At 39.0% G+C, this 24,609-nt stretch overlaps 1 protein-coding gene across 1 annotated transcript; it reads right to left on the reverse strand.

Moving 5' to 3' along the window:
* Window positions 1–7,364: 7,364 nt before the first annotated feature.
* On the reverse strand, window positions 7,365–19,065 carry CSTA (cystatin A). Its single transcript, XM_044255163.1, has 3 exons — window positions 18,817–19,065; window positions 11,092–11,193; window positions 7,365–7,612 (listed from the first exon to the last, which is right to left on the reverse strand). The coding sequence occupies exons 1-3, from the start codon at window positions 18,880–18,882 to the stop codon at window positions 7,484–7,486; spliced, it is 297 nt and encodes a 98-aa protein (XP_044111098.1). The 5' UTR covers window positions 18,883–19,065; the 3' UTR covers window positions 7,365–7,483.
* Between the last annotated feature and the right edge of the window lie 5,544 nt (window positions 19,066–24,609).

The raw sequence follows: 24,609 nt of genomic DNA on the forward strand, positions 1-24,609 counted from the left end.
AAATTTGATGGAGGGGAAATGCTTCAAAAATGCAATTTTGCCTTTGGTTGCAATGGTACTGTAAAGGAAGGCAAGGATTTTTTGTTTGTTTTGTTTTGTTTTTTTGAGAAATTGCTCCTTTATCTGGATAAGCCCTCAATGACCAACGAACTTTTAAACACCCTTTCCATCAACAGGATGGCCTACAATTATCCAGTTCTTGATCAATTTTTCGTTTTTCTTGGAATCCCAACAGTTCTTGGAAAACAAGTCTAATTGTTCAAATACCACTTCCTTATTTTTTATTTTTATTTTTATTTATTTATTTAAGATTTTATTTATTTTATTTGACAGATAGAGATCACAAGTAGGCAGAGAGGCAGGCAGAGAGAGAGGAGGAAGCAGGCTCCCTGCTGAGCAGAGAGCCCGATGCGGGGCTCGATCCCAGGACCCTGGGATCATGACCTGAGCCGAAGGCAGAGGCTTTAACCCACTGAGCCACCCAGGCGCCCCACCACTTCCTTATTTTTTAAAATAAGTCACTCCCTTTAAAAAAAGTTGTCTTCCATGTTAAAATTGTTTTTAAAAGGAATAATTTAATTTTTCAACATAGTGTAGATCTTCAACAATAGTGTAATTTTTCAATAACATTTAGTAAATGAAAAATTATTTTCACACTTTATATTTTACCAGGACTAAACAGATTTGGGTTACATTTTCCGACATGCATTTTTTGTTTTATTTTGTTTTCATCATCTTGTTTTAGGCTGGTTTCAGCCTATAAATAACCAATATGACTGGATCAGCACTTGAGGTTCTTATTATGAATGCAAGACACCCTTCAGCCCTTCAGCAATAACTATCAAGAAAAGTTGGGAGGGAAGCATTATTACTTACAAGACCTGGACATTACAAAGCACACCTGAGGCCACAAAATGAAGTCATAAGGAGAGAGAAAGAGATTGTACTGGCCAGGAGTTCTGCTTTTATTGGGTAGAGGGTGGGGGAAACTAGGGTTTTGCAGGCTCACTCTTTATTGGTGAATTTAAAATGTAAGAGTGGAAATTTAAAGCATGGGAAGAGAGAAAGAAAGGAAGTGGCCCAGATGGTTAGTTACCTAAATTAACCAAGATCTCTAAAACAAGGGAGCCCACATTTGGGGGAGGTGGCTTGGTTCTTCATTTGGTCTGTGGGTGGCGCTGTGTTTATTTGAGATAGTTACCTGCAAAGAGGATAGGTCTTTGCAAGATGCCTCACCAAAGCTTAAATGAGGCAATTGTATTACAAAAGCAAAACAAATAAACAACTGTCCGGGTTTACCCTACACATCGATTCTGTTTTTAGCCTACTATCAGAAATTTTTTGTAATATTTTAAGCTTTGAAATATATTTTCAATTCTGTTAGGGGAAGTATTTCCATTGAACCTTTCCCCCTTTCCTTTATATCACTCTAGTACTCAACCCTGGGTGACATTAGAATCATCTGGAATCTATTTCAGATTCTTATTCAATTAATCTGCATGAGGCCTGGGACACCTGGGTGGCTCAGTCGGTTGGGCATCTGCTTTCCGCTCGGGTCATGATCCCGGAGTCCTGGGATCGAGTCCCACATCAGGCTCCTTGCTCAGTGGGGAGTCTGCTTCTCCCTCTGCCTGCTAATCCCTCTGCTTGTGTTCTCTTTCCCTCTGACAAATAAATAAATAAAATCTTAAAAAAAAAATCTGCATGGGGCCTGACTTGGGACTTTTGTTTTATTTTAAAGATTTTATTTATTTCTTTGGGGGAGAGAGAGCATAAGCGGGGGGAGGGCGCAGAGAGAGGGAGAAGCAGACATCCCACTGAGCAGGGAGCCCAACTCTAGGCTCCATTCTGGGACTCCTGGATTATAACCTGAGCCAAAGGCAAATGCTTAACGGATGGAGTCACCCAGACGCCCCCTGACTTGGGACCTCTAAAAAAATTATAAATTAAGTGACCCTAATATGCAGGGATGATTGAGAATCACTGCACACATTACTTGATCTTCTTTCCTACTTATTACTATTTGCTACTATGTTCTCGCTAACAGGAAGTCTACTCAACCAGTGATGGGATATGTTTATCCATTTATTCAAGTCTCTTATTTCTGACAGTGAAGTGCTGTAATTGTCTTTGCATATGTTCTGTATGTCCCTTATTAGATTAATTCTTTTTTTTTTTTTTTTTTTAAGATTTTATTTATTTATTTGAGAAAGAGAGAGACAGTGAGAGAGAGCATGAGCGAGGAGAAGGTCAGAGAGCGAAGCAGACTCCCCATGGAGCTGGGAGCCCGATGTGGGACTCGATCCCGGGACTCCAGGATCACGCCCTGAGCCGAAGGCAGTCGTCCAACCAACTGCGCCACCCAGGCGTCCCGCTTATTAGATTAATTCTTAAACATGTGTTATATTCAGTCTTCTATACCAAAATCAGGATAAAGTACAAATAAATCTAATCAATCTGATTATAGAGTTTTGTGTATCCTGCTCTGAGTTTATAACTACAGATGTTTGTGTCAATGTTTGCATTGCTCAGAAAAGGATTCTTATTATTAGGCGGTGAGATAATTTCTGGTAGTCTCTGTTACCTAAGAGCCCTATGGCATTAATATTAGCCAGCCAGTGGAGATATTTTAGTTCATTGATTGAACTTAAGATCTATGTGCTAGGAGCTGAAGGCAGATGAATAGGACAGTTTCTTTATTATGAAGCATCTAGCAGGGGTCATTACATACATATATATCACTACACTATTTCAACCTCTCCCTTGCCTCCTCCAGGGGTCAGAATAGCTGAGCAAATGAATTCTGAGCTTGTGTTAGTAGAGTGTAAGAGTGAAGAACATTGGTCCTGGAGGCAAATAGCTTGGGATTATATCTTCACTTTATTAACTAGCCATGAGGCCCTGGGCAGTAACTTAACCTCTCTATACTCAGTCTTCTGTAAAGAGGGGATAATAACAATATTTACTCAAGAGGTTGTTATGGGAATTAAGTGAGTTGTAGGTGTAAATTCTTTAGAATACTACCTCGTATATAATAAGCACTTAATATATACTATTATTATTTGGGGATGGGAATTAACAAGTGGCACTAATAGGGTGATGAACATAGTGCAGAACACAGAGGGAGACATTATTTAGGGCATCTTTAAAATGAATTTCTTTTCCCTCCTCTCATTTCTCTGTCCATTCCTTCTACTTCTTCCTTATACTCCTTCCTAACAATCCAATCCAAAATCCATTGGGTAGGCCCAAGGAAGGAATGCAATGAACAATTATATGCCAATAAATTAGATAATACAGATGAAATGGATAAATTTTTAGAAAGACAATACCAAAACCATCTTAAGAAAATCTAAATAGACCTACAACAAGAGATTAAATTAGTAATCAAAATCTTCCCATAAGTAAAAGCCCAGGCCCAGATAGCTCCACTGCTGAATTCTACCAAACATTTAAAGAAGAATAAATACCATTCTACACAAACTCTTCCAAAAAGTAGAAGAGGAAGACTTTCCTACTCATTCAATGAGACCAGTATTACACAGATACCAAAGCCAAAGACATCATAAGGAAACTACAGATCAATATCTCTCATGAATATGGATGTAAAAATCCTCAACAAAATTCTAGCAAACCAAATCTAGCACATAAAAAATAATTACACACCATGACCACATGGAATTCATTCTAGGAATGTGAAGTTGGTTTAACATTCAAAAACCAATTAATGTAAAGCATTATAGTGAAAGAATAAAAACAAAACCACATGAACATCTTAAAAGACACAGAAAAAAAAGGCATTTGACAAAATCCAATAGCCTTGGGTACCTGGGTGGCTCAGTGGGTTGGGCCTCTGCCTTCGGCTCACGTCATGATCTCAGGGTCCTGGGATCGAGCCCCGCGTCTGGCTCTCTGCTCAGCAGGGAGCCTGCTTCCCCCTCTCTCTCTGCCTGATGCTCTGCCTACTTGTGATCTCTCTCTCTGTCCAGTAAATAAATAAAATATTTTTAAAAAATCTTTTAAAAAATCCAATAGCCTTTCATAATAATGATAAAAAAAAAACTAAAAGAAAATGTCATCAACTTGATAAAGGGCATCTACAAAAACCCCACAGCTAATAGCATTCTAAATAGTGAATGACTGGATGCTAAGATCCTGTTCTCTAAGAATCCCTTAGGGATCCTGATCCCTAAGATTAGGAACAAGACAACAATGCACACTCTCACCACTTCTATTTAACTTTATACCAGAGGTTCTAGACAGTAAAGACGAAATAAAAGATATTCAGATTGGAAAGGAAGAAGCAAAACTCTCTCTCTTTGTAGATGGCATGACCTTATTGTATAGGAAAATCCTGAGAAATCTACCAATAAACAAGTTCAGCAAGATTGAAGAATACAAGGCCAATTTACAAAAATTTCTTGCATTTCTATACATATGCAATTAACAAGCCAAACGAAATTAAGAAAATGATTTCATTTACAATAGCATCCATAAGAATAAAATCATTAGAAATAAGTTTAACAAATATGTGCAAAACATACTCTGAAACATATAGAACACTGTGGAAATTACAGAAAATGTAAATATTTGAGGAAATATCCCATGTTCATGGGTTGAAAGGTTTACTTGTGTTAAAATGGCATTATTCCTCAAATCTACAGATTCAACATAATCCCTATCAGAATGCTTGCTGACTTCTTTGTAGAAACTTAGAAGCTGATTCTAAAATTCATACAGACTTTCAAAGGGCCAGAAGAACCAAAACATTCTTGAAAAAGAAGAACGAAGTTGGAGGATTCCAACTTGTTGATTTCAAAACTTACTAAGAAGCAACAGTAATCAAGAAAAGTGTGGTACTGGGCACCTGGGTGGCTCACTCAATTAAACATCTGCCTAGGTCATGTTCAGGTCATGTTCCCAGGGTCCTGGGATGGAGTCCAAAATTGGGCACCCTGATCAGTGGGGAGTCAGCTTCTCCCTCTTCCTCTGCCCCTCCCCCCCCATGCTCGTGCTTTCTCTCAAAAAAAAAAAAAAGCGTGGTACAGGCTATAGAAAGATATGTAGATTAATGGAATAGAAATGAGGGTCCAGAAATGAATTTATGTGACTGTGATGTTTTGACAAGGGTGCCAAGACCATTCAATGTGGAAATGAATAGACTTTTCAACAAATGGATAGCCACACAAACAACTAGGTAGCCACTTACAAAATGATCAGGTTGGATCTTTACCTCATACTATTTATAAAAATTAACTCAAAAGGGATTAAGCGCCTAAAGGTAAATATTAAAACTACACAACTCCTGATGATTCACAGACCTGTACCCCTGGGACAAATAATACATTATATGTTAATTTTTAAAAAACATTAAAATGTTTTTAAAAGTGAAAAAAAAAGATAAACAATTCTCAAAGTTTTCTTAAAAAAATAAAACTATATAACTCTTAAGAAAACATAGGAGTAAATCATTATGTGCTTGGATTTGGTAAAGGATCCTTAGATCTGACACCAAAAGCACAACTTAAGAGAAAAAAACACAATTTGGATTTTCATTAAAATAAAAACCTTTTACACTTCAAAGGACAGCATCAAAAAGTAAAAAGAACCACAGAAGAGGAGAAGATAATTACAAATCATATATCTGATGAGGGACTTGTATCCCAAATATGCAAAGAAATCTTATAACTCGATAATAAAGACAAAATGATTTAAAAATGGGCAAAGGATCTGAAAAGACATTTCACCAACTAGGAAGATATGCAAATGGATATTAAGATCATGAAGGGGGCGGTGCCTGGGTGGCTCAGTGGGTTAAAGCCTCTGCCTTTGACTCAGGTCATGATCCCAGAGTCCTGGGATCAAGCCCAGCATCGGACTCTCTGCTCAGCAGGGAGCCTGCTTCCCTCTCTCTCTGCCTGCCTCTCTGCCTATTTGTGATCTCTGTCTGTCAAATAAATAAATAAAATCTTAAAAAAAAAACAAGATCATGAGGGGTACTTGACATTATTTGTCATCAGGGAAATACAAACCAAAACCATAATATGATACCGCTTCATGCCCACTTTGATGGCTAGACTCAGAAAGGCAGAAAATAATAAGTGTTCAGGATGGGGAGAAATCCCAACCCTCCTACACTGCTGGTGGGAATGTAAAATGGTGCAGCTACTTTGGAAAACTGTCTGTAAGTTCCTTGAACAATTAAACATACAGAGTTGCCATATGAAACAGCAATTTCACTCTTAGGTATCAGTCCAAGAGAAATGAAAACATGTATGGGCAAAAAAGAAAAGTATGCAAATGTTTATACATTGTCCATAATAGTCAAAAGGTGAAAGCAACCCAAATATCCACCAACTGATAAGTGGATGAGCAAAATATCCATAAAACTGAATATTATTTGGCCATAAAATGGAAAAAAAATATCGGCACATGCTTCAACATAGATGAATCTCCAAAATATGCCAAGAGGAAGAAGCCAGTTGCAAAAACCCATATGTGATTTCATACATATGGAATGCCTAGAATAGACAAATTTACAGAGACACATAGAAAGTAAGTAAGTTAGTGGTTGCTTAGGGGTGAAGATGTGGAGGAAGATGGCGGATGATAGCTATAAGGTATGGGGTTTCTTTTTGAGGTGATGGAAATGTTCTCAAATTAGCTAAGCGACAGTTGCACACATTTTTAAATATACGAAAAACTATTGAATGGTATAGTTTAATTGGGTGAATTATATGGTATATAAATTATTTCTCAATGGAGTGTTAGAAAAAAGAAAAATAGCAATTAAATGAAACATGTGGTTTTGGATTGGAGCTCTTAGCAATTAAAGACATTTTGGGGACAACTGGGGAAACCGAATGGTGTCTGGAGACTAAATGTTAGTAAATGTATCAGTGTTAATTTTCTGATTTTGACGGTTGTATTTCAGCTATTCAGGAGAAAATGCTGGTTTGTAGGAAATGCACCCTGAATATTTGTTAGTGATGGGTCATCACTGTAGGTAACTTATTCTCAATGTCTGGGAAAAAAGTTTTTTTGAGACCTATCTGTAAGTTTGAAGGCATTTCAAAATATAAATGTATTTTGTAAAATTCCTGATTTAATTTTAAAATGTGAGGCTAGGGGATGGAATATTGGATTCTCCTCAACCAGAGGGCACTGCTAGCGCATGATCTAGCCTGCCTATGGTGTGTGGGAATGGCCGTGGTGGTCTTATCCTTTAGCAGGTCGCATTAGGCCTGACCAATTTCTGTAAGATTTCCAACTGACATTAAGTTGCATGGAATTTCTTCTCTAAAACAATAACATTGACTTTGAGAAAGAAAAGGTAAATACTATTTAGTACAATAAAAGAGAAATGGTTGTAGAAATCAATTTATTTGAAAAGGAATGCTTCTTTATTGATAGTTACATTTATTAGCAGGGAACATTAATCAGTAGCCAGTGGAAAATATCAGACCACTTCGGGAACATGCTGCTAAAAGCCTGTGATCTCATCGTCCTTGCTTTTGTCAGTCTGGTAAGCAGTAAGTGTCAAAGTAGAATTTTGTTGAGGAAGGCCTTTGAATACTTTCATGTGAATATAACTATTATCACCTACTCGCACCTAAAAGATAAACAAAGAAAAAAAATGAAAAGGAGATTCATTCAGATGGATCTATGCCAAGTGAAATAAGCTTTTCAGGAACAGTATTTCTAGATCAGAATTCTTAGACCTTGATTTTCATAAACCTACTACCTTATTTTATGAGAAAGGACAGGCTAAAGGCATGGCAAGAGGCATAAGCCCTTATTTTATTTCATTATTTTATTTTATAATTTCCTACTGCTTGGGCACAATGAAAGTGCATTTCATTTTCAAAGATGCACAGAGCAAGAAAACAAGTGACAGTCTCCTTATTGATTCTGTTTTCTGACTTCCAAACTGGGGTACTTTATTAGCCACATGATTTGAAAAGGGAGGAGAAAATCAGAATTGTCCTAGAAAATTTGGGAGGTGTGGTTCCCATATCTATATTAGCGCCTACATTATAAAAGCCCACTGATAGGACTGAGCAGACAGCAGGGGAAGGATAGTCTATAGTGTCCCTTTAAAGTAAAGGGATCTTGCTGGTTAGTCATTGGTGTGAAAATTGAAATGGTAGTATGAGCATGAACCTGAAACCTAGAAAATCATGATGAGAATTTCTACTTTTGTTTTTGGTTGGGACAATAAAAATTTTGTCTTAGAATAATATTTTTTATGTTCTGATGTCCCTTCCTAATTAACAAATGCCATTCAGCAAATGTTTTCTATGATTCGAGGCTATGATGAACATTGTATATACTTCTTACTATAGGCCTGAACAAAGGTAGAAAAATAACAGTTTTACAAATGGAGAAGCAGATTAGAAGAGATTAAATAATTTTCCATAAATCTCTCAGCTAGTAAGCAACAGAGTCAAAACCTAAATCTAGAGTCCAACATCGATGTTCTTTTCACTCTATAGTGTAACCACTTTTTTTTCATGTAGGTTCCACACCCAGCATGGAACCCAGTGCGGGGCCTGAACTCACAACCCTGAGATCAAGACCCAAGCTGAGAGCAGGAGTTGGATGCTCAACGAACTGAGCCACCCAGATTCCCCTACAGTTTAACGTTTTAAAAGTATTCTGCGTTTGGACAGGACATCAGCCTTTGCAGACAGTATTAGAAGCAGCATAGCCAGTAGATAAGAATCAGACCACCTGGGTTCAAATCCTGGCCCTCTCTTATAATCTCTTTGTTAGTTACTTCATCTCCCTGAGGCTCCATTTTCTCATCAGTAACACAAGGGAAATGATCATACTTATCTCATAGATTTGTTGAGAGGATTAAAAGAGATAATACATGCTCAGCTCTTAGAGCCTGGCACGTTGTTAAGTGCTCAGTAAATTTCTAGCTCTTTTATTTCACACAATACCTGGCAAAGTAGGGTTTTTTTTTAATTTTAGTTTTTTATTTTTTTAAGAGATTTTATATATTTATTTGACAGAGATCACAAGTAGGCCGAGAGGCAGGCAGAGAGAGAGAGAGGAGGAAGCAGGTTCCCTGCTGAGCAGAGAGCCCCATGTGGGGCTCGATACCAGGACCCTTGGATCACGACCTGAGCTGAAGGCAGAGGCTTTAACCCACTGAGCCACCCTGGCAACCCCGCAAAGTAGGTTTTTATCTGCATCGTGCAGATAAGGGCATTGTGGCTCAGGGAAGATGAGGGTCTGTGATCAACACAGGCACTGCCTAGTGGAACAAGTTGAATAAGGTTCCAACCCGGATGTCTGACACCAGAAAACCTGCAGCCCTTCCATTCTTCCACCTGCCTCTTGATAGATAGATACTTGGGAAAGAACACAGAAGGTCACTTCACCAGAAAGACCTTAAATGTGGAGAGTGGTTCAGAGCAGAGATCAACTAGACAGCCAGGAAATAATGAGGGAACTGGAGTTAGGAGTTGTAATCCAGTAGGAGAAATTTGACTAGGCAGGTGGTCTCTCTCTCTCTCTCTTTTTTTTTTAATCCTTTCAGGCAGGTGGTCTTAAGGGATGAAATTTTTAAGTTTTCTGATGAGTTTTTTAAGAAATGCATCAGCTGGTTACTATATGAAATTTATGAACTTGGACTAATTATAAATTATTAAAATAATGATCCCAATTTTGATGGAATGTTTCTTGTCTTTGAACAAAATCATTTTTAACTGGAAAAATGTTTTTCAGCTGTGAAGAAAGCAGATTGAGAAAGGGGGAAACAATGTTGCTGCTTTCTGAGTATCAGGCAGGATCTCATTCATGTGAGCCACCCCAGGACCTGGCATATACTAGGAGCTCAAATTTGGTAGGACTGGGCTGATCCATTTACATGACCCAGTGTTGTAATTTTCCTATGCTGAGGTGGTTAGGACCTCTTACTTTATTGTATTTTACTTTATTCTTTGCAGAAAACATAAAAAAATATTTTATTTATTTATTTATTTGTCTGAGAGAGAGAGGGAAAGAGAGAGCACAAGCAGGGGGAGCAACAGGTAGAGGGAGAAGCAGGACCCCCACTGAGCAAGGAGCCTGATGTGGGACTTGATCTTAGGACCCTGAGATCATAACCAGAGACCATGGCAGACGCCAACAGCAGACGTGAGCCACCCAGGCGTCCCTGAAAACATTTTTTTAACATTTTATTTCTTAAGTAGCTAATTGTTAACGAGGAATAAGCCAGACTGTGCCTTGGTCAAATGGTTTTGTAAATCTCAAGTACATGTGTTTGAATGTCTGTTGTTATTATTTATTTATCTGATTTATTAAATGAGAATTATCATCTCAGTGCAAAAGAATGAAGATGGGTCTCAAATATCGATGGTTGGCTAGTTGAATTGTTTCCCTCTCAACTTCACAACCATTTTCTTCAAATAGAACTGGATAGTGCATCATTTAGTTTAATGATATAGTTATAAAATTAATCTTAAAATTATTTTAAATGCTCCACTGTTTTAAACTATACTTACAGTGTCACAAATTGAATCCACTTACTTGAATTGACAAATGATTTTAATTTTATTAATCAAAATACTGTGTAAAGAACAACAGTAGCTTCAGTTATTTTCCCACCCAAAATTACTTTAAATCATTCCTAAAATCCATTTAATTTAGACACATAGATTCACAGGGATTCCATAAAGAGTGGAATAAGTTTCAAGATAGCATCTGGTCCAGCTCCAGGCCTTCAGGCAACCGAGATATCCTCTCATTTCACACAAAAAGCGCCACGGCCACAAACTAAGCATCCTTGGAAACGTCATGAAATTTCTTTCTATACAATTTCCAAAAAATTGTAATTTGTAAATTCTAATTGTAATTTGGAAGGAGTCAATTTGGAAAGCTTTCTAAATTCACAGGAAACAGATGGTGGCAATATATCATCATCTGCCAAATTTAAGAGTCTAACACTTGGGAAATTTCATTTAGGACAACCAGAAGGGACAAAATATATGGTTAGGGTAACAGGGAACATCACACAAAGTGGGAAATGCAGTGTCTTTTAGTACTGATGTGAACCCAGTAAGGATGTTGAACTCTAACCTTAATGTAGTAATTTATTCCAGCAACTACTTGAGTTTTATACTCTACAGCTTCAAATTCTTTGTAAGTCTCATTTGTTTTTTCTTCAAGCTGAGGTTTAACCTTAGGAGGAAAAAAAAGGAAACACATTATATCAAAGCTATAATGGACTCCACTTATGTGATTTTCAAGTCTGGGAAACTCGTGCTTCTAAAGGTCCTCAAACATTATAATAAGAACTATTTTCAGTATTTCAAGGAAAAGAAAAGATCTGCCTTTAATAAGATTACATGAACTAACTAAAATGTTAAATTTTGTGGCTTTCGGCTGAATTTGCATCAAGTCAGTGTGGTAATATAGCAACATGGTAATATTTTCACTAGTAGAACTCTGATATATATGTCTTTGATTAATAAAAATGGGAGAGCAATAATTACTATTTCACCCAAATTTTTTTTTTATTTTGAAGTAATTTCAGACTCAAAGTTACCAAAATAGTATAGTATACCTCAAGATCCTTGATCTAATCACATCTGTAATTTACTTTGCCATGTAAGATAGCACATTTACAAGACTCAGGGATTAGGATGTTGGCCACCATTCTGTCTAGAACAGAGGGATTATAAACTTTGGTGGCAGCATGCCTAAACCTGACATGACAAGGGAATGGTGTGTCTCAAATTCAATATGTGAACTTTTACTGGATTTACCAGTTTTCAGTATTGGTCCTTCATTCCTTCTCTCAGCTGAGGCCGAGAGAGAGAGTTCTCTCGGACTCACTTTCTGTGAAGAGTAGGGCTCCAGAATTCTGCCAGAGCTTGAGATAAATGAAAGGGAAAGATCTGGGGGTGGCCTAACTGCTCCTCATACAAATCTGCTCTCAGTTTTCCCGGCTTTAGTCCCATGCCTCACTCTCATTGTCCTACATTTCTGGCATTGCTCGTGTTTGAGCCGTTTGGAATTCTGCACCATGAATCCGCTTGCTGCTGGCTCATCACTCCCATCTGGGGTTGGGCTCCATCTAAGTGGCCAGTCATTTTCCATTGTTCATCTGTTTCCCATCTTCCAAGGTTTGGTCAGTATCTTTGAGGTGGTCTTTGCCTATCTCCATTGTCTTTCTATTTGTGGGTTTGTGCCCTTTTCCCCCTTACTTTTTCCTGTCATCTAGAGGGAAAAGAAAATAGATGTGTATGTTCAATACACCTTGTTTCTTGGAAAGTTGCCTCCCTGCTCTTCACTAAAGCATTTTACATGTTTCAGGCTGGTCTCCCATGCATCTAGGTTCTCCCAAGGCCATTCAGGCCTTCCCATCCGTGGGCGGATATATTGAATTCCTTTTCTATCAGCCCCTTGGTTTGAGTGCCAGAATTGGTTTTCAAAGATGTAAATGTTTCCCAACTTTTTGAGTTCTTAGACCACTTTTGAGGGTAAAACAAACACTTCACGGACCACCACCCATTTCTCCTGTGACCTTCAGAATAGATAGGAAGAAGGTGTTATTGCTTCCTTGAGATGGAAAATGAAGCTTCAGAGTGGAGAAAGGAAGAAGACAAATTGTGAGGAGGAAAAAACCAGAAATGGGAAGTGGGGAATGAGAGAGGGGGAAAAAGGTAGAAGTGCAGAGAGAAGTCAAGTAAGGAGAAGAGTTACTGTGTTCTTGCTTCTCCTGTCTAACACTTCTGAGACAATGCTGGGTACTGGTCAAGTTAAAAGCCGAGTTGGAAAGCGTTAATCTCCAAACCCAAAATTATCAAGTTAAATCTCATTTTACAAATGAGGGACCCGAGGCTATGAGGAGACTATGACTGCTTAAGGCTGAAAAATGATTAATTACAGTTACTTAAGGTTTTCAATCCCTTGCCTGATAGCTTAAGTATCTGATTTATCTGTTGTAATGATCTGTATTCCTTCTGGTTTCCAGTCTTTTGGGCATTGTTTTTTTTTTAACCACATATCAGAAAATTTTATTTCTCTTTGTCCTTGTCTTAAAAAACATACAAAATCTATAACATTTTCACTGCATCTGTGCAGTTTACAAGTCCAGAGTCTTCCATAAGAGAGCTGATTTCCAGTGTCCTGGTTTGTTTTGGTAAGTGCACGGACACCTGTCAGACTGTGTGCCGTGATTTCAGGTTTATGGCACTTAGAGCCTGTAGCCTTGCTCTCTCTTCCCAGTAGAACAGGCTGGTATTCTTCTAATGTCGGATGCTATGAACCAGGGGTGGGAGGGGTGGAGGTTGAGGTCTAAGCTGAGGAGCAGGAAAGGGGCAGAAGAAGAAGGAACTGGTCAGTGAAACCTTAATTTTCAGAAGGCATGATTTGTACTGAAAGACCCCCCAGGGATGGGTGCTGGGAGGGTGGATGTCAGCTGGGAGTGGTGGTCTGGGACCTGCTGGAACACAGACAGACCTTGGGCTGAACACATTTGGTGTTCCCCTTCCCTAGCCTTCCATACACAGTTGTGGCTGAGATGATGGAAGAAACAGTATGGGCCCAGCCACTGTCACTCGGGCCCCTCCTCTCAGGGAGGAGCGGCTAGTAAAATACAATTACCCTAGGGTTGTTCATATATTTTTATTGTTGTAGAGAATGAATCTTGGTGAGTTGTTAGTCCTCTGGGATCTGAGGATTTGAGCCGTGTTGCACCCAACACACCTAGGCATTTTCCCTATCTATAATCATTCTGCAGAAACTTTGGACTACGCATAAAATAGGGAAGAATGGATAGAAAAGTAATAGTGGCAACATGGGTAGGCCATATTTTGGCATGTTTTACAGAGAAGGAAAGAGAGTTTGGGTATAGCATGAAAGTGTAGTAGGGCTGATGAGAGATGACCTACAGACATTTGTCATCTGATTGTTTTTGAGGGAAGGGCAAGCGTGGGGCAAGGCACCTAGAATGCAAGAAATGATGGCACCCCACATAAGAGAGGAAGGGCAGAGTCTTTGACTAGAGAGAGGAATGAGATCCAACAAGGGATTTGGAAATTGGGAGTGTTCTTGTACCAGTTGACTGCAATCTTTAGGAGACGGAACAGAGACACAGGCTGGAGGGGCCATGGGGATGGGAGAGATTGAGAAGCCAAGAAGAGAGAAGGCCCAGGTCCACCTCTCTGGGGCTCTAGAAAAAGGCCAACAGGATGTGACTGACAGGATGTTCCGGCAGCCCCAGGATCCTGTTGCAGATGTTCGCTGGCATACATTCATAAATTTGTACTGAGCGAGTTTCCGTGGTTCTGCAACTTCCTTGAGCAAAGTTCTCTGAACCTGGAGCAGAAGCTGAAGAGGAAGTGGTGGCAGTGGGAGTGATGTGTAACTGAGGACCGGAATGCCGGAGTTTCACAGGGTCAACAGAAATCAAGGGTGGAAGAATGCCTGAAGCCAATCACGGCCCAGGCTGGATGAGCAATCAAGTGGGCCTGAGCATGTTCTGATGATGAAGATGGGAGGGGAGGGCCTGAAAGACTGTGGTGCGGCTGAATGGCAGGTTCTCTGGGTGTGGGGCCGTGGCAGAGGTGATTGGTGGGGGAGGCTGCGGTCAGAGAGGAGACACAAATGTGTGGGTGAGTGACAGCGGTGACACGCTGAGCTCCGGGGTGTGGTATCCATGATGGTATGCAGAGGGGATGTTTGTATGGTGTATGGTCTGTGTGGATGCCAGGAATGGCATTCAGCAATTAGGTTTGACGTAGGGGGTGTGTGTATGTGTGCGTGTGTGTGTCTGTATCTACCTGTGAGTGCGTAATAGTACCCTTCATTTCCCAGAGTAATTATTGAAATAACAGTTCTTTCCCGCAATAAACATACTCAGAATTCCCATCCCAATTCTCAGGTCAAATATAGCCCTTATTGCCTTGAGTGTATCCCCTTTCTAAATTTCTCTGAAGGCAAGAACCATCTTTGTGTCCCTTCTGTCCCTATAGCAATTCACACAGTACTGTGTACATAATGTTTTCTGAATGAAGAAACCAAGGCTGTTTTTCTTCATGGCACCTTGTCTTCCTAGAAAGAATAAGAGGATATAGAAGGGGATAGCAGAGATGCTCAACTTATACAGAGAATCCTGGGAAAGGGGATTTCTTTCATGTGTACTTGGGAACAAGCTCTATTTGCATCCTTTAGTGATACGTGATACATAACTACCTTTCAGTTCAGTCTCCTTCAGCTTCAGAATGGGGACTCTTTCTTCCTGCCTTCAGAAATGTTCAAGGCTCCTCAATCTGGAACTCTTTGTTTGATTTTCTTGTCTTTCTGACCTTATCCAACATCCCTCTTTCAATTTTTTTTTTAAAGTAAGCTATTTATTTATTTATTTATCGGAGAGAGAGAGAAAGTGGGAGCACAAGCAGGGGAGTTGAAATGGCAGGCAGAGGGAGAAACAGGCTTCCTGCTGAGCAGGGAGCCAGATGTGGGACTCTATTCCATGACCCGAGCTGAAGGCAGACACTTAACTGGCTGAGCCATGCAGGCATCCCTCCCTTTTTCATTTTGACGTCAAATTCCTTAAACCTGCAGTTCTCACTTTTTCTTTGATGCTTTCACCTCTCTGCGAGATGGCCTCCTATTCCTTCCCTTCTCTCCCAAATGGAGTTCTTCCTTCAGCTGGCATTCCACTAAGAAAACTCTCTGTTAAGGAGAGCGAGAGCTGATAAACTTAAGCTCCTCTAAGAATACCTGCATTTTAAAAAGTGAGTTTTTAAAAAATTAGAATACATTAAAAAACAAAGGGATAAAGTTACAAGGGAAACGACAGGTAATGGTGGTCTTCCTTAGGACCACCTCAGATCATACTAAGCGTATAACTCCCAACACTTGCTCATTTGCCTGACTCTGACTGGGCACCTAACTAACTCTGTAGTCTTGGAGAAGATGTTTGATTATATTTCTTCACCTACAAGTGGTTTTGGTATTACCTGCCTCTTGGGGTTGTGTGTGGGGAGATTAATTTTATCCTTCATGGGAAAGTGCTTCCTAAACTGCCCATTCTTCTGCCTTCTAATAGTTATTTGGGAATTGCCCCCTAAGGTTCTCCTGGGAGAGGGAAGCCAAATGATAACTGGGAGCTTAATACCTGAGAAGCTGAACTACTACACAGTAATTATTCACTTGAAAGTTAGGAGCTTTGATGGGCAAACTCTAATGTCCTTCCTGGTCCCAAACCTATGATTTAAACAATGTTCCTAATTGGAGATTGTTTTATTATGTTCCAGTTACTTGGCTTCTCTAAATGGACTCTAAACCCCTTGAGGACAGGGGCCATGTCTTAAAGTCCTTATGTATCTTCTGTAACATTTAACACAATGCTGGACACCTAAGAGGTAGTCAAGAAATGATTCATTGGTATTCATTTCTCAAATTGATTGAAATCTGAGGCTGGCTGCTCACACAGATAAGGCAATTTGCCATACCACATATTTCCCTCAGCCCCCATGCTTCTCCATGTTCTGCCACTGTATAGTGGAAAAGGCAAGTGGTCAAAAATCTGAAGATAGGCTAGCTTCTTAACTAGGCAGATATTAACCTCTTTGAATCTCAGTTTGAAATCTCATCTGAGATCTGGACATGATGATTTCCTTCCCTGTGCCAGGGATTATAAAGACCAAATGAGAGGTCAAATGGAGGACAAGGCTTTTAAAACCACAGTGCACCTTTCTAGAGTGATATTGTTCATACCTATCTCTCATTCTGCCTCCTTGACAGCACTGGAGCCTGAGGTAAGCAGCAAGAAACATGCTTTCAAATTAATTTCATAATTTAAGATGTGGCTCACAGATTTTTTTTTCTTTTAAAATGCAAGGCCTTCTTATAGTTTCTTACTAAAAAAATTATTCTTGCTAACCAAGATAGGCTTTTTAAAAATCATTGAAATTGGGGCACCTGGGTGGCTCAGTGGGTTAAAGCCTCTGCCTTCAGCTGAGGTCATGATCCCAGGGTCCTGGGATCGAGCCCCGCATCGGGCTCTCTGCTCAGCAGGGAGCCTGCTTCCTCCTCTCTCTCTCTCTGCCTGCCTCTCTGCCCACTTGTGATCTGTATGTCAAATAAATAAATAAAATCTTTTAAAAAAATCATTGAAATTTTCTGCACACTCTCTTTATGTGGGATCTCTGTTATTCCCCCATTTCCCTTATAGCTTTGTTTCCTGGAAAATCTCAGGGGGATTTTCCAAGGTCACGGGTAACTTTGGGCAAAGATTTGAAGCAAATAATTGTGAAGCCTCATCTACGCATATTTTTTTCTTGTTTTCAGGTCATTTTATGCACATCACTTTCTGTAGTCCTTACAGCTCTGAGATCAGCAGAGCAAGAGGTGTCATCTTCATCTTACAAATAGAATTAAGAATTTTTTTTGCAGGGCTCTGCTTTTGTTTTTTTATTTATTTTTTAAAAAGATTTATCTATTTATTTAAGGAAGAGAGAGAGAGCAGGGAGTGGGGCAGAGTGAGAGGGAGAGAGTCTTAAGCAGACTGTGTGCTGAGCGCAGAGCCTGACACAGGGCTCGATCTCAGACCCTGTGATCATGACCTAAGCTGAAACCAAGATTCAGAGGCTCCACAGACTGCACCACCCAGGTGCCCCCAGTGTTCTGCTTTGAGAAAACCCATCTCCCGTAGGCCTCTTGGATTTACCTATCTCCAGATCTGTAGCCAGTGAGATCATGGACAGCAGCCTGGGTATCACCAGGGAGCAGGCTAGAAATTCAGGTTCTCAGACCCACCCTACCCCAGATTCTGAGTCAGAATCTCCATTTTAACAAGACCCCTGGGTAATATATGTATACACTGAAGTTTGTGAATACCGACCTGTACATTGAAGATTGAGAATTCTGACCTCAAATAAAGGTACTAATGACTTAACATTATCTTTTGGAAGAAGAAAAGCTACAAAAGTATCTTTGTTCAAAAAGAACTCTTGAAAGGGAAACATTTATCCCCAAAGAATGAGTTGACAGAAATTCAGGCATCACATCTCTAGAGAACATTCCAGAGCCCTAACATAGAAATCCTATCTCTTTCACTTACACAAGTAGCCAGTCTTATTTGCCAGGGTCATAGAAAGAAGTTTCAGAGAGAAAAAACAAGGAATGATACAAGAAAATAGGGAAACAATTTACAAACCTAACATGATAATTTATATATATTTTCTTTTCATAAAATAAACAGTATAATAAAATTTTATCATATAGATGATAGCTAATCAAACATGTAAAAAAATGTATCAACTTGCTAAAAACATTGAGTTCTGTTTTCACCATCATCAGTTTCAGAATCAGCATAGACTATGCCACTCCTCTTCCCTTCTAGTTTAATCATATTCTCAATATGACGAGACTATAATTTTTTCTATGTAGTCAAATTGGCAGGAAGTGTGGAAGTGGATTGTCTTTGCAATGTTGCTCTTCATTTAACCCATTTAAAAAAATTTCCCTGCAGAGCGTGCAAAGTCTAGTTTGTCAAATTGTTAAAAAGCTGATCTAATTACATGTTGGCTCCATTTGGTAAGATTAGAAACTTCATCAGAAACTGAATTAGTAATCCCGGACTCATACATTGGAAGCCTATAAAGATGACCCAATATACATTCTTTTATAAATGGGGTAACTGAGGCTCTGAGAAGGGATGTTACATGTTCAAGATCACTCTCGTGGTTGGGATTATTAGAGGTTTCAGCTGAAAAGGTTTTTAGTTATAAGGAAGCCTGAACAAATTGAGGATTGGATCAATCCTCTTCATGAGATATACCAACTCACCTCATTAGCAATCTCCTGGATTTCTGGAGTGGCCGGTTTGGCTTCAGTTAAGCCTCCAGGTATCATTTTGGCTAATTGCTTCTTTGCTAGGCAGGATGCTGGAACTGAAGTGATCAAGGAAGCGTGGAGACTCTGGTTTTTAAAGAGGGTGTTGCTCAACAAGCTCCACCTCCAGAAGGTTCTCTTTTTCACAAAGAGCAAAAAGGCACAGGGAAAATGAATATTTCTCAAAGCAAGCCATGCTGCTTCCTCAACAGAATAGGCCAGTAGGAATTGGGGAGATTGAGGGCTGAGGATGAACAAATGGGTGTGCCCAGCACGTCCTCACAGGGAGTCAGACTTCCCCGCATTCTCTTTGACGTTGGTTCCATCCTGTTGCATCTGAAGAATGAAATCTGGAGCCACGACCAGAGTTTCCCAATGTGTAAAACCTCTAATACAAAGTTTTATACTTTAAAGGTATATGTATTAATAACGTCAAGGTTGATTGTTTAGAATTTATTTGACTTTATAAAGAAAGTAAAAGAGTCTGTCTGGAGAGCCTTGGCTCGTTACTTGAATTTTACTGTTTGTTTGTGTGTTTGTTTTATACTTCTAGAACTACAGAAAAACACAAAGAGTAAAACAACAATCACCTATATTCCAATCACCCAGATTTAAAACTTTTAACATTTTATCTTACCTACTTTCCCTATTTTCTTTCCTTCCTTCTTCCCTTCCTTCCTCTCTCTCTTTCTCTCTCTCTCTCTTTCTCCCTTCCTTCCTTCTTCTTTCATAGTTGTTGTTAAGAAATACAGTATTACCAGTCTCCCACTCCCACCCCCGACCCCCCAACTTTGGCCTCTGCAGAGATAAACTACACTGTGAGTTTGGTATCCTTCTAACCCATTTCATACATTTACTTAGTGTGTTTTTTAAAAAATTTACTTATGTTATATGATAAACATGTACTTTATATATACTTTTTTCTGTCCGGCATGTTTTTGAGATGTTCCATGTTGACACACAGATAGATCAGTTTGCCTTATTTCCTTTAATTGTTACTTGATGATTGATTGATCTCTATCTATCTATCTACCTACCATCATCTATTCTACCATCATCGATTCTATCTAACTGCTATATGCTATTCCACATTTTACATACTTATTCCCCTACTGATGAAGACTTGGGTTGTTTCTAGTTTTTTACCCTTATAAACAATATTGCGGGACGCCTGGGTGGCTCAGTGGGTTAAAGCCTCTGCCTTCGGCTCAGGTCATTATCCCAGGGTTCTGGAATGGAGCCCCTCGTCAAGCTCTCTGCTCAGCGTTGAGCCTGCTTCCCTTCCTCTCTCTCTGCCTGCCTCTGTCTATCAAATAAATAAATAAAATCTTAAAAAAACCCCAATATTGCATCTTTCCCTTTTGTACATATGTGACAGCTTCTGGAGGGAAATTATTTTAAAGCAAAATTGCTGTTTTGGGTGAATATTTACCTGCATTATTTTATTCGTTTTTTAGAGTATATAACACACACACGATAAAAATGTTGAAAAGTAACAAAAGAGTTTCCAGTATAAGAAATTCTTCACCACTCTATTCCTCAGCCACCCTTCTATTTTCTGTCATCAGCTTCTGTATCCTTCAGAGATATTCTTTATATGTATGAATATGTAAATAATTAACTACACACATACATATATGTCTGTATATACTTTTCTTCTATAAATGGTACAAATGGTACCCTACCACATAATCTATTATATGCTTTGCTTTATCCCTAACAATATATTTTGGAGGTTTTATTATATTATTATATTATATATATATTTTGGAGGTTGTATTATATTATTATCTATTATATAATAATTATTATATAATATATAATATATATGTATTATATAATATATTTAATAATATAATACAACCTCCAAAATATATTGTTAGGGATAATAATATAATATATAATATTCTTATTATATATTATATAATATATATTTTATATATTATATATAGTATTATGTATATTTTGCAGGTTGTATTATATTATTATTGTTGTATTATATTATATCATATTATAGATAATATATAATATATTATATTGTATTGTATTATTATATAATATATAATATATTATACATTAATATTTTCATATTATAATTGATTATATAACATATATTATATAAATTATCTATTAGAAAGGTGCTTCATTCTTTATAAAGTTTGGCAGGTACTTGACAAATTTTTGGAGATAGGTGGGTGTCTTACAGGATAATCTGAGGCTTGCTATGCAGATGGATGTCCATGGAATGCCCTCATCCATGAGGGAAAGAGCAAATGTGAATGACATGGTGCTCACTCAAGAGGCCACGGGTCATCTGAAGACTTAGCTCTGGCCATAGATAATCCTTCACATCTTCCTGTGACCTTTCTAAGTCAGGTTCTCTCATATCTAGGCCTTCAACTTTTTCTCAAGGCCACGTCCATTTCTGCCTTTCTGTTTACCAACTAGTTCAGGCGATAGTTATCTAATCTCCCCAGTGGTCAGGCATGGGGTAAGCAGCATATCTTCTGTTCTATTTCTAGAGTCCATGCCTGTTACTCTTGGATATTCCCTGTTGAGACTCAAAAATTTCTTTTAGAATCAAAAACTGACACAAAGTAAATATTGCTTTTGTCTTTACGTTTCTACTATGTCCTAGCTCTTCTCAAGGTAGTATGGATGCCTCTGATAGGGAAAAGTCACACACACGGAAGTGTAGAAAAGAAAAGCACAAAAATTAATATCTCTGTTAATAAAAATTAAAGTGACAAAAACAGATCAGAGGTTGCCTCTGGCTGGAAGTGAGAGAAAGGATCTAATACAAAAAGGCGCAGGAAATATTTTCAGGAGATGGTACTGTTCTATACCTGGATGGTGGTGGTGGTTATGCAATGGTATCAATTACCCAAATTCATGAAATTGTACACTTAAAATGGGTGGACTTTATTGTATGTAAGTTACACCCCCCCCCAAAAAAAAGCTGAGGTAAAAAAGCACTACCTTTTAAACACCTTGTTTATGTGTCTCTTGTTCTTGCTTTTATATATATATATATATATTTTTAAATATTTTATTTATTTACTTGACAGAAAGAGACACTGTGAGAGAGGGAACACAAGCAGGGGGAGTGGAAGAGGGAGAAGCAGGCTTCTTGCTGAGCAGGGAGCCTAACGTGGTGCTTGATCCCAGGACCCTGGGATAATGACCTGAACCAAAGGAGATGCAAAATGACTGAGCCACCCAGGTGCCCCTCACTTTTATATTTTATACTGCTTCCTCTAATATCTTCCATTAGAGTCTCAGCTACCACTGCATCAACACATTGCCTTAAAAAGCGTTGTAAAGACCCCATTTGAAGTGTGTGCCCCAAAGGAGGACAAAGTTATTCCTCCTGGCAATGCTCATGGTGAGGCGCAAAGTAAGAGGTAAGGTTGATTGAAGATCGGTCATAGAAACAGGTGAAAGATTTTAAACTTTAATTGTCAGGTAACAGAGTTCACTAAAATTTTTGAGCTGTACAGAAACCGTGTGTGCTTTAGAAAGATAAAATTGGAAGCAATGTGTAGGCTGGATTGAGGGACAAGATCTTAAAGACAGAAAGATTGATCAGGGAGTTTTCGAAGTGGAACAATGAAAAGTTAATCCTGATCCAATGTTGTGTCAAGTGAACTGGAGAGGAATGGGTATGACAATTTATAAAAAGAGTATTGGGAGGGAAGCGGGGACAAGAAAAAAGGGAATCAGTGTTTGATGGAGGTATTTTGTTTGGATGACCAGGAAGATAACTGTACCATTAAATAGAATTTGGATATGTAGGAATGAAAACATATTTAAACAAGTTGGTCAATACTGAATATATAAATGTATAACTGGGGTATATAAAAAGAAAACCATCTCTCCCCCTTTCCCAGGCAAATCCTAGGGAGAATGAAGACCTTGGCAAAAGAATTTAATCAAACGATTGCTAATGTAATGCAGAAATTAGAAATAATGAGTCTTGATATTTCAGAGGCCTTAGTTATAAAAATTTGATTTTCAATCATATTTCATAAAAAGTCTTGTGGAATAAAAAAAGTGCTAGACTGGACATTCTAACTCCATGAAAATGAGAAAGGAGAGAAGTGGAGGGAACTTAACATACCAATGATCTCTGGCGCAAAACAAGAGTGCTGGGTATATGAAGATCTTGATTAATTTGAATTTATTCCATCTTAGTAAGTCACCAATAATTTAAACTTCTGTCTTGTTACTTCACTAAGAAGCACAAGAGTCTCTCCCATAGTAGCCAGATGTTAGCTTCCATGAAATATAATTATTTTTCAAATATGGTCTAGGACAGAACTTTTTTTGTATTATATAATTTATAATCTTTTTCTGAGAAGAAAGTAACTTTCTTGATAACATACTTAAACAAATTTCTGATGAACTTTGACAGGGATTGCGTTTGGCAAACCCAATTATTTTCTCATAAAATAGCTACTTTTTATGAATGATACGAATAAGTTTCTCATACTTTTCAGAGGACTACGAAGCTCGGGCTTCCCTTGTCATCATTAGGGCTGGACAAGGGCCTTGCGGAGAACTGCAGAGAACTGCAGAACCAGCCTTCAAGGAGGTGTTGGCCAACACTGGAACTGAGGAAAGCCATGTCAGTCCTGCCAACTAAATTCATAGTAGACCTGGAGGAGGGGCTAAGACCGTGGGAGGTGGGAGGAAGAGCCCAGAGGAAGGTGAGGGAGCATCAGTGGAGGGGAGGAGAGTTGGGGGTCAACAGCCCCTGTTCAGCAGGTATTATGTTAAAGATGCATGTGGGCTGTTGAGCTAGTTGGTGGGTGGCAGCCTGTGACCATGGCAGACCTCAAAGGGCTCAGTGCTATCAATACTCATGGAACTAGAATCTCTGCTCTCGCTCTACTCCAACTCCATACACGGGAAAAGGGCTCATTTCTCAAACTCAACTTTTGTCAGTCTTTCCTCACCCCATGTTACTACAGTAGTTTTCAAATTGCCCCCAAGGTCTCTAAAGGTTTCTCAGAGCTCCCCCGGGCTTGGAGGGGAGGGGGAGAAGAAATGGAGGAGGGGGAAAGAGGACTTAGCTACAAAGCTTTGCCTCCATTCTTTGCTTCAGCCAGAGTGGTGTGGCTAGGCACAGAGAAGAGGGAGTTCTCTGAAAGAATTCCTTTCAGAAGGAGTGCTCTATTCTTATGAAAGAATTCCTTGTCCAGGCCTTTTGGGGAGAATGCTGTGACTCTGTGATCTGGGTGTGAAGGTTGGCATCTTGTCTTGAGAAAAGCAGCTTTTATTCTGCTTTTGGAGAGAAGGGGAGACAGTTCAGCTAGCCAGGTTTCAAGAGGGCCAGCCTGTGCTTTAAGATGAGACTGTTCTCTGTGACTTTGAACCGCAAGCTTAAAAAAGTTGCCTAAACTTACAAAATGCTTGGTAAGAGTGGATTTTTTTTTTTTTTTTTAAGGGAGCTCATTGTCAAAGTTTCATGCCTGAATTGCTGTGTAGCAAAATAGAGCGGACAGAAGCGAATAAGGAGAGTGAGCCCTTAGAGCTCGGCCAAACTCCTGGGGAGGCATAGAGTTTCCTCCTCTCCAAACTGGTCTCTTTGGCTGGGTAGTTCCCAGTTCCCATCTGGATCGCACATATTTGAGGTTTCATGTGGGATTCTTCCCCCCTCCCACACTTCTTTTAAATTGAAGTACAATTTATATGTGGCAAGATGAACACATTTTTAATGTATACCTCAATAATAGGTGCTTAAGT

The sequence above is a fragment of the Neovison vison genome, chromosome 6, assembly GCF_020171115.1.
Source record: "Neovison vison isolate M4711 chromosome 6, ASM_NN_V1, whole genome shotgun sequence".
NCBI classification, from domain to species: domain Eukaryota; kingdom Metazoa; phylum Chordata; class Mammalia; order Carnivora; family Mustelidae; genus Neogale; species Neogale vison.

Bases quoted from the DNA above. Each gene is read 5' to 3' on its own strand.
- CSTA (XM_044255163.1), bottom strand. From the start codon at position 18,882: ATGATACCTGGAGGCTTAACTGAAGCCAAACCGGCCACTCCAGAAATC. The intron at 11,194-18,816 runs GTGAGTTGGTAT...TTTCCTCCTAAG, and splicing joins TCCAGGAGATTGCTAATGAG to GTTAAACCTCAGCTTGAAGA. The intron at 7,613-11,091 runs GTTAGAGTTCAA...TTTATCTTTTAG, and splicing joins GAATAAATTACTACATTAAG to GTGCGAGTAGGTGATAATAG.